Source organism: Notolepis coatsorum (genome assembly GCF_963971535.1).
Source record: "Notolepis coatsorum genome assembly, chromosome: 3".
NCBI classification, from domain to species: Eukaryota; Metazoa; Chordata; class Actinopteri; order Aulopiformes; family Paralepididae; genus Notolepis; species Notolepis coatsorum.
The window spans coordinates 56,812,659-56,829,658 of record NC_140167.1 but is presented as its reverse complement, the minus strand read 5'-3'; the positions used below and the strand labels follow the sequence as shown (position 1 = coordinate 56,829,658).

The 17,000-nt window shown below is 42.5% G+C and overlaps 2 protein-coding genes across 2 annotated transcripts in view; both read right to left on the bottom strand.

Moving 5' to 3' along the window:
• The window catches only part of fhl5 (four and a half LIM domains 5), a 5,042-nt gene extending 3,687 nt beyond the window's left edge, over nt 1–1,355 (bottom strand). The window contains exons 1-3 of the mRNA XM_084309739.1: nt 1,258–1,355; nt 851–1,046; nt 1–49 (exon numbers count right to left, since the gene is read on the bottom strand). The exon at nt 1–49 is cut by the window's left edge and continues 126 nt beyond it. Of these exons, the coding sequence (XP_084165865.1) occupies nt 1–49; nt 851–1,012 (211 nt within the window). The 5' untranslated portion in view covers nt 1,013–1,046; nt 1,258–1,355. The remainder of the gene's footprint in view (nt 50–850; nt 1,047–1,257) is intronic.
• A 10,982-nt stretch (nt 1,356–12,337) lies between these two features.
• Nucleotides 12,338–13,435, bottom strand: fut9a (fucosyltransferase 9a; the record flags this gene model as incomplete). Its single annotated transcript, XM_084310048.1, has 1 exon — nt 12,338–13,435. The coding sequence occupies exon 1, from the start codon at nt 13,421–13,423 to the stop codon at nt 12,338–12,340; it is 1,086 nt and encodes a 361-aa protein (XP_084166174.1). The 5' UTR covers nt 13,424–13,435.
• Between the last annotated feature and the right edge of the window lie 3,565 nt (nt 13,436–17,000).

The following is a 17,000-nucleotide window of genomic DNA, read 5'->3' as shown; positions in this document are numbered from 1 at the left end:
CACACTTAAAGCACTGATCATGCCAGTGGCGGTCCTTGTACGACAGGTCCTATCCAGAAAAGAATGCATAACAAGTTCACACCAAAATGTAGAATAATAGACAGGTCTGTTCTTGTCCACGTCAGACTCTGTGCGCGCATCACTAGGCAGACTAAAATATATTTGCCTTTGTTAGCCATGCTAGCGATCTGAAATCACTTTTAGTCAGGGGAGTGCCATGGTCTCTCCATAGAGCGCTGTTGTACTTATTTAGCGCCACAGCTCAACGCAGGTAGGGGGCAACTCAGTCACATGACTCAGTAGGTATTACTAATTGGCTTGAACACATTGTGTTTACAAACAAGAAACCTGTCTATAGGATGCACACCTAATGAGGCGCTGACTAATGAAGATTAAACAGATAAAAAGGAAAGAAATGTCATCTCCAATTATCAAACCCTGCCCTCTTTTCTTGATCCTCTAATCACAAATGTTGCTTGTAAGATTGGAGGATCAAGAAAAGAGGGCGGAGCTTGAGATAGGTCAATTGATGTGACCTTTCATCCGTGTGCGACTTTTTCCTTTTCATTAAAATAGTACCGTTATACAAAATGTCCGCCTCGAAATGGCACGGTTGGAAATCGTGGGCCTTTTAAAGGTCAGCTCCGACGTGTCGATTTGTCACGAGGCGTACCCTTGTTATCAACGAAAGGTGACCTGGTTGGCAATGGTTGGAATTACTCCTATGCCGTCTTTAGACCATACAGAGACAAAAAGCTCAAAGCCTCAGCTCTTTACTTTACTTTCCTTACACACCTCTGAACGTCAAAAGACATCGCTCTCGAGGAATGCCGCGGGGATGCTTCCTTACCTTGTTGTTACAGCCAATCGGCAGGGAGCAGTCCTCGCAGCAGTTGGCGAACAGGTTCTCGTAGCACTTGGTGCAGTACTGCGTGTCCTCCTTCATTATGTACTGCTTTCCCAGCAGGGTCTCTTTGCAGTAATGGCAGTCGAAACGTTCGCTGGTAGACATGTTGGCTCTTTATTTTTCCTTCTCTCCTTCTCACCTGCAGGTCAGGAAGAAAATTGGACAATAAAGAAGAAAGGAGGGAGAAATAGCCCCCCTAATGATCCCTCCTTCCGGCAATCAGAGTCCGAGCAATTTCATCGACCGATGCGACAGGGCTGAGGCGTTTGCCCTCAACAATCCTTTCAGAAGCAGGGTAAACGCTGGAGAAACAAGCTTGTGTAAAAGCTATTAAGAGTAGAAGTCTCTACCTGGGTTGATGTGTGGAGTAACGTGAGGATGGGAGGCCGTGAGAGGAGGGCTTGAAGCAGAGAGCACCAAGCAAGGGGGGATGGATCAGGGATGAGAGGGGTATGAGGCAGGATTAAAGGGATACATCGGGGAGCTCATCTATAAATACTGGCCTCTTATTAGCGGTAACCCGAGAACGGAGCTTCTCTACTGCGCCATTCTGGACCTTTTAAGGGAGTAGGTGTTGCTGCACACTGTGCCAAACGCCGGTGTCAAAACAAGTATTGTTCTATCAAGAGACGTGTGGAGTTCTATCAAGAGACGTGTATGTATATAAAATAAAAGTGCTGTTGCTGTCAGTTTAAAAGTGGGGATATAATTCCATTAAATGTGAGAATGAATGTGGTAATATATTTTTATTCAGATACTGCTGGCAGCAGCGATGAAACTATGCAAATCACTGAAAACGACTCCTCATCTCGGTGCTATATATGAAGTCCTAGTCCTAGAGGCTTTGATTGCCATCAACTCTCTCTCTCTGAAGTCCACATCAGCAAAAGCTGACTTTGCTGCCTAAAAACCGCAATTAAAAACTTTAATTATTCACAAAGCAATGCCCAATTTGGTCATACACAGCACTGTACAGTAGATAGTTAGCTGTTTGGATGTCATGGCAGTGGGTCCGGATACTTGTGGCCTCAGGTCCATGCCTGCACCACACAAACAATTACAGATGGCTTATGGTGTGGGAGGCGCCAATGGCTTTAGTAGCCGCCAGGCTCTGAACCCTATTGCCAAGTCCTCTCCTCTCGGTGGCTATTGACAGTGGCTTGGCTCCCCTTCAGCCGAGGCAGAGTGGCAGGCCTGCGGAGGCTCCATCGACACATGGCCAGATCCTTTGCTCTATACCATATTTACAAATGACATGCCTCTCATGTCCTAAATAAGTCCTATATTTTAATGTATGTGGATGATTCAACAATTTACACATCAGCCTCTACAGCCAATGAATTAAATACGGTCCTAAAGGCAGAGTTGCAATCAGTGGTTGAATGGATAAAGAATAATAAACTAGTTTTAAACATATCAAAGACAAGTAGCATCATTTTCGGTTCAAACCATACTCTCAGTACGAACCCAGTCTTGAAACTTTTAAAAGTGATGTGGTAATTGATCAAGTCAAGGAGACTAAACTCCTAGGAGTAATATTAGACAGTAAATTGTCATGGTCACAACATATAAACAATCTAGTAGTGAAAATGGGAAGAGGTATTTCTGTTGTTAAAAGATGTGCTCATTTGTTACCACTAGATTCTATCAAACTGGTAATTCAAGCTCTTGACTATTGTCCTGTAGTATGTAATGACGAATAAACTGAAAAAAATCGCAAATGGTACAAAACAAAGCAGCACGTATAGCGCTTCGCTGTGAGTACAGAACTAATGTTGCAGCGATACACAATTGTTTAACTTGGTTACTTGTCAAACATAAGTTACTCTACTCACTCTTTGTATTCACTAGGAATATTCTTGTTACAAAGATCCCCTCAATTCTATAACAATTTATCTTGTTATCTTGACAGACACGACCATTCCACCAGACATGCTTCTGCACAAGGTTTTACACTTCCAAAAGTGAGATCGAATGCAATGAAGCAAACTGTCATGTTCCATGGTATGCAGGAATGGAACTCTATTCCCAGACATGTTACGCAGGAGAATAGTAAATGTTGTTTCAGAATCTTGGTAAAACCAAAGAAATTGACATTCCCTAATAGATATTAAGGGTGTGTACATACATGAAAATGTATGTGTCTGATAAGGAGATATGGATATATGTAAATGAAAATGTATGTGTCTGATATGGATATAATATTAGAAGATTGAATAATTGGTTGCTATAAAAATAGATAATGTATGAAAAAGCTAAATTGTATATTATGCTGTATTGTATTATGAATTGATTAGGAGTATGTATTGTTGTATTGTATTATGAATTGATTAGGAGTATGTATTTGTAGTATCCTCAAGAATATGTGCATAATCTTGTGTAATTTTTGCAATTGTACCTATCTAATTTACATGATTAGAAGCATTATGGTAAACTTTATATTACCAGCCATACGTTAATATAATTAACCAAGTTCACATTGACTGTGAGATGGAGAATTGATTAGACAGGAAGTTAAGAGCGGAACCATGTAGTTCAGGTGATGCGCCAGGTCCCTCTAGGTGACGGTTTCCGCCTCCACTCACGTCAGAGGAATTTCTGGAGTAACTGAGCAACACGTGTCTTCACTCCTCTTGATCATATTCTATGCTTTCAGGTCAGTACACTGTGAAAAGTACCGAAAACGCTATCATTTAGAAGTTATAACGTTAGGTGAAATGAGTAACAAGAATTGTGAAATGAGTTGAATGTTTAACAACGTCAGTAAGAATATAAAATATGTTATGTGCACGCACATTGTGATATGCATTGGCCGCGAGGGAAGATGGCATTTTCCACGTTATCAAATACTAGCAGCGCATACCTGCCGCTGGGGTATAAAAGACGTTATATTATTAAGGTACATTGTGACTTGTTTATTCAATGCTGAAACCTGAGCGTTTGACTATAATGTGAAATAAGGTGACTAAACAAAAATATGGAATAAGGGTAATGACTTTCCCTGAAAATGTGTCTGAAGGCCACAGTACGCATACGTCACCAGGACGCACATGTCATTATACACCTCCAGTCAGAGCTGAATGCTAAGGAGACACCATTTTGTGAAGTTTTAATAGGAGCAAATGATTCAAAGAAAGGAATATTTCCCATGAAGCTTAAGAGCAGTCTTAAACTACCAAAGTAGGTTACGGTAAAAGTAGGTTTGACTTTGGTGCTCTCTGACCTATGGACATAATTGGTGACATGTGGCGACCTGTTGTTTCAATAGCACATTGTAATAAGTATTTAAATTACTGTTCAAGCCTTTGGCTAAAAGAGGAATAGTTAAGCTATTTCCCCCCCCCCCCTCTTCTCTCTCTCTCTCTCTCTCTCTCTCTCTCTCTCTCTCTCTCTCTCTCTCTCTCTCTCTCTCAACCAGGGGAGGGGTGGGGCCGTCGTTGCTATGACGAAGATCATATCAATCGAACAGTGGTTCCGGGTAAGGGCAGACTACAATCTGACTAGGACTGAGATCACACAGAAGAGAAGAAACCATCAGAGACTCCCTCCTCTCATCACAGAGAGGGGGGGGGGGGGGGGGATGCCACATCATCATTAGCTTTGGCTAACACGAGGAGGGTTTTGGCTAACGAGGCCTGAGCCACCATTGGACTGAATAACAGCAGAGACGATAGCAATGAAAATACAATCTGATAACATCTAGGCTGAGGCTTCTGTTTATATCAATAAACAACGCTCTTTCAAGAAAGGTATGCTGTCATAGTGTCGAATTCTTACGAAGGTGGTGAATTATTATGGTTGCGGATTGCACTAACGGGGAATGATAAGGATTGTATCAGCCAGGGTGAAGACATCGGAGAGTTAAAACACAACGCAGACGGTCAGTGGATGGAGAGACGATAACACAAGCCAAACAGACGAAGACGTGATACCGGCTGATTGATCAGAATCCAACACCAGTGACATTGGTACAGAGGACAAATGTACATGTAAATAATGTAAACAATGATGATTGTTGATGAATGATGTTTAGTTGAGAGTTTTGTTGAAATAAAACTCTCAGAGGAATTTCTGGACTAAACTGAGCAACACGTGCCTTCACTCCTCTTGATCATATCTATGCTTTCAGTGAGTGAATGGAGACCGGCTGCGGATGATTTGTTCCGGTACCCAGTAGCCCATTGGGACCGGTAACATATTGTTGTTTTAATTTGTCTGTAATATGCCATGTGAATGTTTGTGAGTGTATAAAGTCTGTAACTGTATTTTACGTGTTACTGCTGTGGCTAATGGGGATCCAAATAAACTCAAACTTAAACTTAAACTTGGATAGGAGGAGGTTCATCAGCTTGTCGAACAAAACCACACAGCAGACAAATCTTGAATCGCTGTCTCACTATGATTGCAGGCTGGAAATGATAATGATCAGGATATAATTATAATGATCACAATGATAATACCGCCCTCCCTCACCCACCCCAGCATCTTCATTAAAAATCATATTGTTAGTTTACGATGTAGCACCCAGTCCTTTTGACCCACGATCTCCAAATGGAAAGATATCATAAGTCTTGATTATTTCATAAAAGTAAATACTGGTAAGTGCATTTTTTCCCAATTGTTTATGATTTTCTTCTCAGTCAAGTAAACAAAAGATTCAGATACACAGTGGTAATGGTTAGAAATACATCAAGCAGACAGTACCGTGTCTACAGTACATACCTACATATCGCATACATATCGTATACACATAGTATACACATAGTATTCACCAGCACCCACCAACTGTCACTGTCGCCACCTCATTGAATCCCATGCAGTGCTTGATTATCTTTGACTGAAAGCCAACTAATTATATTGAATCTTGGAGCATGTGGCCATATCGTTTTTCAAGCGGATCAGGAGACGGTCGTCTTTATAAAAATAGCCTGTGAAGACAACCACCCCAGCCCAGGGGCCTAATCCTTCAAACACACACACACCCACACACACATGGACATGCACATGCACACACGCACACACACGTGCACACACACTCCCAAATGCGCCCACACATATGCACACACACACATGCACACACACACGCACACTGGAAGGTCAGTGAGATGAGGCTGAAAGGAATACAATTATATATGTTCACTCCCCTCCCTCCGACCTATCTCTGCAATCTGACACATAACTGGGATACAGTTACCTTACATGTCAAAGAAATACAATCTTGTAATTACAATGTAATCACTGCAAGTGAATTTCCATGTCAACATAGGCCTGTCATGAAAACCTGACAAATGGTTCTGTTTTCCCATGTGCTCTGTATGGATTTTATGTCTACAAACATCTGTAGGATGATGTTATCATTGAGCTACGAGCTGCCGTCCCTAATGAACCTAATGCTGGATGTTATGCAACACTTCAGCTCAAACTCACTATTTCAGGTCTGACTATTGGTCACCTTTTAATTAGCATCAACCAAACTTTTGGAAAGTGAGTGAGGATAGTGTGGATTACACTACTTATCTCCTGCAATGGATTACCATAGTGTTATATTATCACTGTTGATGGTCAGATCAGTTTCAGCTCAAAGAGCAAAACCTTTCTGTAATAAAGTGAGACCACCACACTGGAAGCCAAACATGGTTGTTTCAGTCACTCAGATGCCCTTAATGTATTCTGTATTGATTGGTACGTCAGTCCACCCTCCCTGCCGTCCACATCCAGCCAAATGGATGTGACCTATATTTATCAGCAAGCAAAAAGGCACAGATCTCTTAGTGCGAGTTGGCTTAATCTGACGGTAATGAAAGAGCACTTGTGTGTCAACATTCAGGGTTGCTAAGCAACGCTGATCAGTAGCTCATGTCACTCAGATACTAAAGCAGGAATCCATTGTATATTTAGAATATAAATCAAAGCATGTGTGTGTGCGTGTGTGGTCAAGTGTGTTTGTATGCTTGCTAGTAAAACCATGTAGCTATTTCACCAATCTATTTACAGTTAATGACTATCTTCTCAAATTCATATACTGTAGCCTGTGATGAAAAGCGGGGCCCGGTGATGGCCTTTGTCTCTTAGATTATTAACTTCTAGATAGACATCAGGCGGTGCCAGGTCCACAGAGCAGAAAAGCTTGCTGATCTTGCATATTCCTTTGCCTGCTTAATCCTCTGAAGTCAACTGGTGGGCAGCTGCCAACAGATCTCGTACGCTGCCCGTCTAGCCTCAGTAAATAGGCTTTTTATCGGACCTGGACTCGGGTGTCCTCTTATCCAAACGCATTCATTCTTTACAGCAAGGTGTCAGTGGCTGTTCACCCCCCCCCCCCCTAATCAAATGATCTCAGAGAACACCAGATGCATTTACTTTGGTGGGTCCTTTGAGGTGGTGACTGCTCGCGAGGCTGAGAGGGATCAGAACTACAGCCGTTTCTCTGTGAAGCACAAAGCCTCGTCACACGAGGGGCAGATAGTTGGTTGGCATGGCGATGACAGGATAAGTGGCATCCGTTGGGTTGAGATGGGGGGGGGTTGCTCTAGTGGTTAATGAGAGGACCCACACAGGCCTGTTCCTCTAAAGCTCTCCTCGGTCGGCCCGCGAAGACCCCTGCTCTCAGTGACGTATTCAGCCTGAACAGGATAGCCACATAGGGGGTTGGCAGGGAACAAGGAGGCACAATCACTGACTGTATGATCTAGAAAAACCTTACACCCCTACAGGGAGGCCCAGTGAGTTACCCCGGGTAATTGGTGCCCTCCAATTCTCGCAGAAGTGAGTCACGGTAAGAGTGGGTGACGAGATCTGTCAAAAAGCCAGATATAAGAGCTCCAGTGCTATGGAGAGACGTTTATCTGCTTCTCAGAGTAGAAGTCGTTAAAATGTTCCCCTCGAGCCATTAGAGACTAACTGAATTTGAAGTACTCAGAAGAGCAGTGATCAGACAACGATGGTTACCGCCTATAGTGATGGAAGTGCATCTCAAGGCAGGTTTGACGTCATTGACGACACATCCCACTTGCATGATCACAATTCATTCTACATACAGTACATGACCACTGTTTCACACCCTATAAAACAAAACAAAAAATTAAAGAGTGACATGCAAATCTACCTGTGGGAAGAACGCAGGATCTTTAGTGAGCTTCAGACCGTTTCAGACGAGAAGTGAAACCAAAGGGAGTCAGGGGTGCCTTTTCCCAACCAACACTTTTCCCTTTGCTTTGAGCTCAGCTGTGACGACAGCACAGATATTTTCCCAGGAATAATAATTCACTCAACCCCTCCCCCGTGCTTTGTGCTAAATCACTTTGGTTAACAACACAAATAGTGCAGCACTAATACACAAGCTTGAGTTTCCTATGAAAAAATTCCGGAATCTGGGATGCATACCAAAAGCAATGGCCTCCACCGGGCCCCGGCAGTGGTCGGAATGGCAGGAATTTCAGTTGGATTGCTGCTGGGTCATATTCTGATGATTTGCCTGCCAGGGCTGAGGTGTGTGGGGTGGTGGTGGGAGTTCTGAAATGTGCACAGTCTATTTTTATAACACATTATAGCACTGCTGTAAAATTCTGTATTATCCAAGAGTTCTGTTTGAATATCTGTACGTACAATGAGGTTAGGAGAATGAGACTTGTCTAGAAACATACCTGCAGTGTACCTTGAACAAAGTGCACAGGATTCATACTTTCACATAGTTTTGCCACCAGACACACATCGACTCTACTACGACAGAGGGTGTTAAAAATCGTATCTTGTTTTTTGTTTTCTTTTTTAGAAAACCATAAATCTGAGTTTGGAGCGGAGTTACGTGAACTCTCACGGTAATCCCTGACTGACATCAGTGGATTATTTACACCGGTCTTCCCGCCAGCAACACACTTATCTCAAATTAGGACTTGGGTCCTCTGGCAGAGGCCATGGATTAGGCTGTGGGAAGGGATGGACTGCAAATGGCAGAGTGCTACAGGGAGGAGACGGGGGTAACTAACAACAGCCAGAGGCTCGAGGCGTAACCACCACAACAGGCCATCCGAGAGACTATCAATCACTTATCGGACCTATTTATACCTCTGCATGGCACTATAAAACATGGCATAATAAGGCGACAGTGGAAAAGAAAATCTATTTTCTACTGCCATCGTGTTGACGGGTGTAACATGTGGTGAGGGAAAGCAATGGGACGGCTAAACCGTGATAATACCAAGTATATCAACACAAACAAGCTCATTAACAGCTCATCGGTCACTACGGCAATGAGGCAATGAGTGTACTTTACGCTAAAGTCATATTTGCTCATTTGTCCATTTGCTTTATTTTCTTTGACACTATCAGACATCTACAGTTAAGCACAACATTTGGCAAAATACAATGATTTGGAAAAAAAAAAATTGAAAAGAATAAATAAATTGTAGGCCTACTGATTGATCCACCCATTGTTCCAATGGAAATGACAGCGAATGAGCATTTGCTTGAGACGTTTTTTTTTTTTACTGTCTGAAACACATGAACATTTCAATCCACTTGGGTCCAGTGTTTTAAGGACACTGTTAGCGCCAGGTACATACAGTATCTAGAGTTATTCTGATTCACTCTCTAATACTGGAACACGCCAGGTACATACAGTATCTAGAGTTATTCTGATTCACTCTCTAATACTGGAACACGCTCACAGACTGGAACACAGGACAGAGGGGTGACAGATCTTCTTATTTTAGTGTGGGGGTTGAACAACGTGCACAGGATTGTACACACAGGAATGATGTTAGCGGGCTAGTTTGTTTCATATTACGCCACTTTAAACCAGACAAGGATTCAATTCTCTATTCAAGTTTTATATACAGAAACCATTATCATGGTTCGTACCATAGTCATAGTCATTTACCATAAGAAAGGGGGACAAGAGGGAAACTTTAGACAACATGAAAACAAATCTGTCTTGCTAAATCACCACCAACCATGTTTAACAAGAGACCTTTGCTTTTTTTTCTCGTACATGAGATTGGACTGTACAATGTGGAACCATAACCTGACAGTTTCATAGTAAATATTCTGGGATGTCCTAGGAGGTCTAGGATGACAGTTTCTGTACTAAACAATAGCTCAGTTTTTTAAACATCCACCGCCAGCATAGTGAGTCACACATTTCCACATGAACAAAAAGTGCTATATCTCTGCTGTATTTTGGCCAAGACTTCTACAATTAGGTCACGCCAAAAGGGATTACCGCCTAATCCAAAAAACTGTCTGTATTCCTCTGCCTAAGAAACGCCTAAACTTGAAGAAAACGTTAGTCTCACAACACTGAAACCATTGTCTTCAGCACCCGGCTCTCATTTTCTTTTTTTCATCTTCTATTCCCTTCATTCAGTCTCGCTTTGGAGCACCAACACCATTCAACAAAAGTAAAGTGAAATCGCTTTCACTGCAAAAAAGCCTGACAAACACTTGCATGTTAGAAAGAGATTTGAACATTACAAATATATATACAACACACTGTTTTCCATCAGTAGTCGAGCTGCAAGGGTGATTTTCAAATGAAACGACAGGAAAACGAGTTCCCCAAATGTCTGCTATACACACAGGAATGATGTTAGCGGGCTAGTTTGTTTCATATTACGCAACTTTAAACCAGACGAGGATTCAATTCTCTATTCAAGTTTTATATACAGAAACCATTATCATGGTTCGTACCATAGTCATAGTCATATACCATAAGAAAAATATTTGTATTCATCCTAATTTACATTTGTGGTCCCTTTTAAAGAAATATCTAAATGAAAACTACCTTTTGCCACCCTGGGTCATCTTGCATAAAATGTTGACATGGTTTTTGCAGTTCTTTCAGTAAGACTCAACCATCGTGTCAATAGCTGCTGAGTGCTGTTCAAAGATGCATTGTTCAGTGGATTATATACCATTATAAACAACATTGAAAAGTGAGGTGGTATATCTGCATACAATGAGCTTTTCTTTCCTCTTTTGCAGCATGATCCAAAGTGGTGCCATATGGCTATTAAGCCACAACACACAACTATAAACAGGAATGTAAACAAAAGTGCATAAACAAAAGTAACCAAAATCAGAAATGCGTCCATCAGACATGACCTTCATCTGCACCCAGAAAATAACAAATTTAACTAAATTAAATTAAATTAAATTAAATGAAGATTCAAGGACCGAAAGGAATAAAGTGATGATAAAATATCAATGCACATAGATTAGCTTCTTTCATGGATAATCTCGTAGTGCCTTAATTTCACATTTTTTAGAGAAGGCGTCTCAAACATCCGGGGCGGATTGCGGTGTGACTAATTTCTTATTTCACACACGTTTCACCCATATGATGACATTTGCCGAAAATGGTTGTAAATATATTTCATACCGTGTGTACTGTGTAGCGAGATGAGTACAAGCCAAACGAAAGGGAACCACATAATGACAGAATTCATTATTAAGTATGTTTAACTTGTGTGCTCATCATCATCATCATCTTCGTCATAATCATCGTATTCAGTATAGAATTTATGACACTTTTGTAGATCAAAGTCAAGAGTGCAACATATTGAGGTGTGTGGAGGAATTTGACATCGCAAAAACAATGACATTGCAAATGCAATTTTACAAAAGGAATATGGAAAAGAAAACAACAACTTGATCATTTAAAAAATACACAATATGTACATTTGACAGTAGATGACACAATTGAACTACTTTCACATTTGAATTCAGTAAACACTGCATAGGCGACTGCATCACTATCACAGATGAGATTTTTTTTTCTTCATATAATGCCTCACTTCAATAAATATTACATAAATATTTTCATTGAAATAATTATTATGTATTTCTTTCCATAAAACCAACACTATTTCAATGTCCACTGTGTCCCACTGTATGAAAATGATGTAAATGCCTGACGTAAAAAATAAACGTTACACCATGAACGCTGCCTGTTATACAGATGCATCCAGTCAAGCACTCACAATAATAATAATAATAATAATAATAATAATAATAATAATAATAATAATAATAATAATAATAATAATAATAATAATAATAATAATAATAATAATAATAATAATAATATAGCAGCAAATGTTTAAAGATGAAGTACAAACACATGATCTTGTAAAGCATAACAAAAACATAATGCATTTGGAACCAGTAGAAAATAAATACAAATTGTGAATGAATAGCAATAAGGAAAAGGCAAAGTAAGGCATTAGAAAATAATTAGCTTGTTAAAAAAACTAAAATAAAAATAAAATAAGGAATTTCTTATTTGGGCCACTGAACCAATGGGGGGGGGGGGGGAACATCATTCAGGTACACTGGACAGAACAGTGATAAACCCTCAAGTTGAACGAAGGACAAAAATCTTAAAGCACTGCCTTCAACAATAAATGAACCACTCCGAAGCCCTCCCAGGCATTATCCACCCCAGTACCACTTGTCAAGGTTATTCAACACCTTGTACTCTTTGTGCCGTCGTACGTAATCACAAGCCAGGCATGTGTGCTCTGCCCAGAAATAGGCCTTCTTCACCTTAAAGTGCCGTCGCCACTCGAAGTACCTGAGGTACAGCTCCTCGTTCTTGTCCAAAAGCAGCAGGTAGTCGGCCAGCTCCTTGGGCGAGGTGAAGTCGTCCACGTGGATGAACGCGTCCCCCTGGACGAAGTTCTCGTAGTTCTGCCTCTGCGGGCCGAGGACAATGGGCACCGTCCCCACGGAGAGCGGGTTGTAGAGTTTCTCCGTGATGTAGTCTTTGTGGATGGAGTTCTCGAACGCCAGGTAGAACTTGCAGCCGGCGATGGTGGGGAAGTAGTCCTGGTCGGAGACGTACTCCCCGAACGCCTGTCCGTAGGCGTGGACCTCGATGTGCTTGTACAGCTCATTGTAGTACTTCACCCGCACGTGGTCGGGGTTCCAGTTGCTCACGATCCAACAGATGAGCTTGCTCTTTCCGGGTGGCACAAATTCCTCCTCCCCGTCCGCCACCGCCACGACCGACCCGTAAGGCACTTCGATGTCAGCGTCCTGGCGGTAGTTGAGAGTCAGGTTGAACATGTTCTCGATACCGGGGAGCTGCGAGGAGTGGGACGGCGACTCCAGGTTCATCCATATCCACTTCTGGGAGGGCGGCCGCTGGAGCGGGGGCAGGTTGGACAGGTCCGTGCAGATGTCCCGGTGGTGGAGGACGACGCCGTCCGACTTGTTGTAGAGGTTCCGATCCGCCGTGACGAGGCAGCCCTCGATGTTGAACAGGGGGCCGCAGACGTTGAGGTCGTAGGTCTGTCCGAAGGGCCAGAGCCAAACCAGCACGGTGGTCAGGTTCCTGTCGCTCTTGGTGGAGAAGAGGTTCTTGACGCGGTCGGTGGACGCCGTGGACTCTACGGGACCGGACAGCCAGCTGGTGGAGGGTTTAAAGTACATCAGGAACAGAGTCACGAAGCATCCCAGTAGAAAAGTGCCGAGCAGGAGGGGTCGTAGAATCCTGTGGAAAGGTGCAGATGGCATACTCTGTCCTGCAGGGAGGGGTAGACAAGAGGGGTCACTTTTAATCACATGCTGGTGTTAAGAAGGCTGGTATTGCATGTTGAATTTGTTCATTACACTGCATCGTGAAACAACTTTGAATGATTCACATGCTATTAAAGGGGCACTTCACCAAAAAACAACACTGGTTAATTTTGCACATAATCTCACATACATCCAAAAACTCCAAACAGTTTTGCGCACATTCATTTAGTTTGACAGTTATTGAGACTAAATGAGGACTATATATTTGGATATTGTCACCAGTGATGTCATTAGGGAGATTGAATCCTTGTGTTGTGTTTATTACAGCTCAATGAAATGATAAGGTAGCAGTCCCTATAAGACAAGATATTGTTATATTTTATCATCTACATAACATCACTGGTGACCATATTCAAACAGTTTCTGACAGCATTTTAACAACAACATTGCAATGCTATTGCTGGATCTTGAGTATATTTGATCTGCAACATCTAGTCTGAAAGTTGGATCTGCATTTCGTTCGATGTTACAGGCTCGCGCACCACTGCTATACTGTATATATTGTAATTATCTTATCTTGTATCTTATAAAAGCAGCTCGTTTGTTGCAGGCACAGAAACAGGACTGAAACAGAGAGGTACTGTATAGAGGCTGCTAGAATGCATAATCTGAAAGTCTTTGGAAAAAACTTCAAAGACATATTTAGGGGACCTCAAAGACCTATACTTGTTGAAAAGGACTAAAATATGCCCCTTTAAAATCAACCGAATCCTTTAGATGAAGAACCGTACCAAGTTTTCACATCTTATTATTATAAAGACTACAGGATTGAGTGTTGGGTGAATTCTTATGTCAAGAAAGTCAGTCCTGTACGTTCAGGAGGAGTGTAGGCCCTATTTCATACAACTGTTTGAAGGCTTCAATTATGCTTTTTTATTTGTATCCACGTATAGTAAAAGCGTTTCCCACACATGGCCCAAGCAGGTCCATTTTAAACAACTTGTTTATTTTTTCATACTCAGCTTGATATTTCCCCACAATATACTAACACAGCTTTCAGTCATCTGATCAGCTTGGCTCCCGTCTTTCACCACTTACACACACACGCACGCAAACACACACACGCACGCAAACACGCACACGCACACACACACACACACACACACACACACACACACACACACACACACACACACACACACACACACACACACACAGACAGCAGCAATCCTTCCGATCCTTGCTGTCTTGGAGGTTTCACTGCCTCTCAGTGCTGTAGTAACAGTACACCCACCACCATCCCCCCCCCCCCCCCCCCCCCCCCCCCACTCGCTGGTGGTGACCGCCGCAAGTAAGCCGGTCGCCCGTGTCAGAAACATGATGATACAGACCTGGTGTATCTGACTTTGTGCTGAAATCCGAGCAGGAATAGAAGTTGTGGGATTCTGGGGGAGCAGGTCGACAGTGGGGTCTCTCTCCTGGGTGATGCAGCGTTCATAGGAAATCTTGCTGGTCACAGCTGTTGTAAGAGATGATACATTACTCTTGTGCAGAATAATAAATGGCTCTTAATCATCTGGTGCACTGTGCATTTTATCTGGGAGAGTATGGGTTAGTGGTGTCTCCTTTACAAAGGAGTGAGAGAGAGGAGCAGTTTGGCTAGAAATAAGGACTATTTACTATTTTACCATCACACAGCTAGGCCTAAATGAATGAATGAATGAAAACTTTATTTAACAGATTGCAGAATGGGTACAATACAGTACGGCTCAATACATACAATTGTTAAGGGGATGCAGACCTGAGAAAGACGTTTGTCTTGTTTCCATCAGGGTCCCCCATTTTCAATTCATATAGACATATATGACATACATGACATACAGATAGTCAGTACTGCTACATCTATACATTTATGACATACCAGATTTGCAAATACAGTACTGTTTGTGATACAGAAGGAGTCAAGAAAAGGGAGTATATACATTTGACGTAGAAACTGTACATTGGAGGTTGGGTGGGGGGGGTTGGGTACATTGGGATATTGACAACCATACTGGGTAATTTACATTGGAGGTGGTTGGGGGGGGGGGGGGGGGGGGGGGGGGGCGGGGGGCATACTGTATAAACAAGTAACACTGTACATTGAGGGGGGGGGGAGGAGACACTGTACAAACAAACACAATTGTACATTGAACTATTGACAAAACCATACTAGGTAAATGACTGTACATTGGAGGGGGTTGGAATGATTGGGTTAGGATATTTACAGGGGCCAGTGTTGAATTGCAGTCTCCCGTAGGTGTCCCTTGAGAGAGGTTTTGAAAGTGGGTAGTGATCCACATTCCTTTACAGCTTTGGGTAGGGCGTTCCACATTGATGTGGCATAATTGCGAAACGTGTTTAGTCCCTTATTTGAGCCGAATCTGGGTTTGACATGATTTGTGGAGCTCCCTCTGGTGTTGTGATCGTGGTATTCACTGACCTTTGGGAAGTATTTTGACATGTACATGGGTACCTTGGTCGTGTAGTGTATCTTGTAGACCAGGCCCATTGCAAGTTGTTGTACTCTGTCGTCTACTCTAAGCCATCCTAGGTTGTCGAAGTGGGCAGGGGTGAGGTGGGTTCTAGGAGTAAGGTCAAGCAGTAGTCTGACCAGTTTGTTTTGAGATGTTTGTAATTTTGTTTTTAGCGCCTTTGAGGTGCTTTGGTACCATGAGGTGCAAGCATAGTCGTAGTACCCCTGAATGAGTGCTCCTGCCAGAGTCTTCAGGGTGTTCTTGTTTACCAGAGAGGAGATCCGGTACAAGAATCGAGTTCGTTGGTTGACTTTTTTTATTACATTGGATGCCATTTTGTCACAGGAGAGATTAGCCTCTAGGATGGACCCCAGGTAGGTAATTTCATCTTTCCTTGTGACAATATTGTCACCCACTGTAACTGAGAAGCCGTCGGTCTTGCTGAGTTTGTTATTTGAACCGAAGAGAATGGACTCTGTTTTGCCCATGTGTAATGATAGTTTGTTATCAGCGAGCCATATGCAGATTCTGCCTAGTTCCGAGCTGAGGGTTTTTTCAACCTGTAACTTGTTCTTGTCAGAGACCAGCAGGGCTGAGTCGTCCGCAAACAGGAACAAGTTGCAGTCACAAGCTGACGACATGTCATTTGCATAAATTAGGAACAGTAGCGGTCCTAGTATGCTTCCTTGTGGAACACCACAGCTCACTGTGAGGGGGGGGGATAGGGTACCGTTTACCTCCACCATCTGTTCCCTCCCCTCAAGGTAGGATTGCATCCAGCTCACTGATAGACTATCAAAACCAATTGCTTTTAGCTTGTCAATCAGAATGGAGTGATTGACCGTGTCAAAGGCCTTTTGTAGGTCCAGCATAAAGGACACAAATGCAATACCATACATAAAACCCTCCCATCATGGCACCTACTTTTATCAATGGCATAGCTAGTAAGTCAATATAAGTACTTGGGCACCATCCTGGATGATAACATGACTTTCGATGCCAATACTGACTCCATCTGCAAAAAGGGCCAATCAGAGGGGTTATAACATTGACAGATC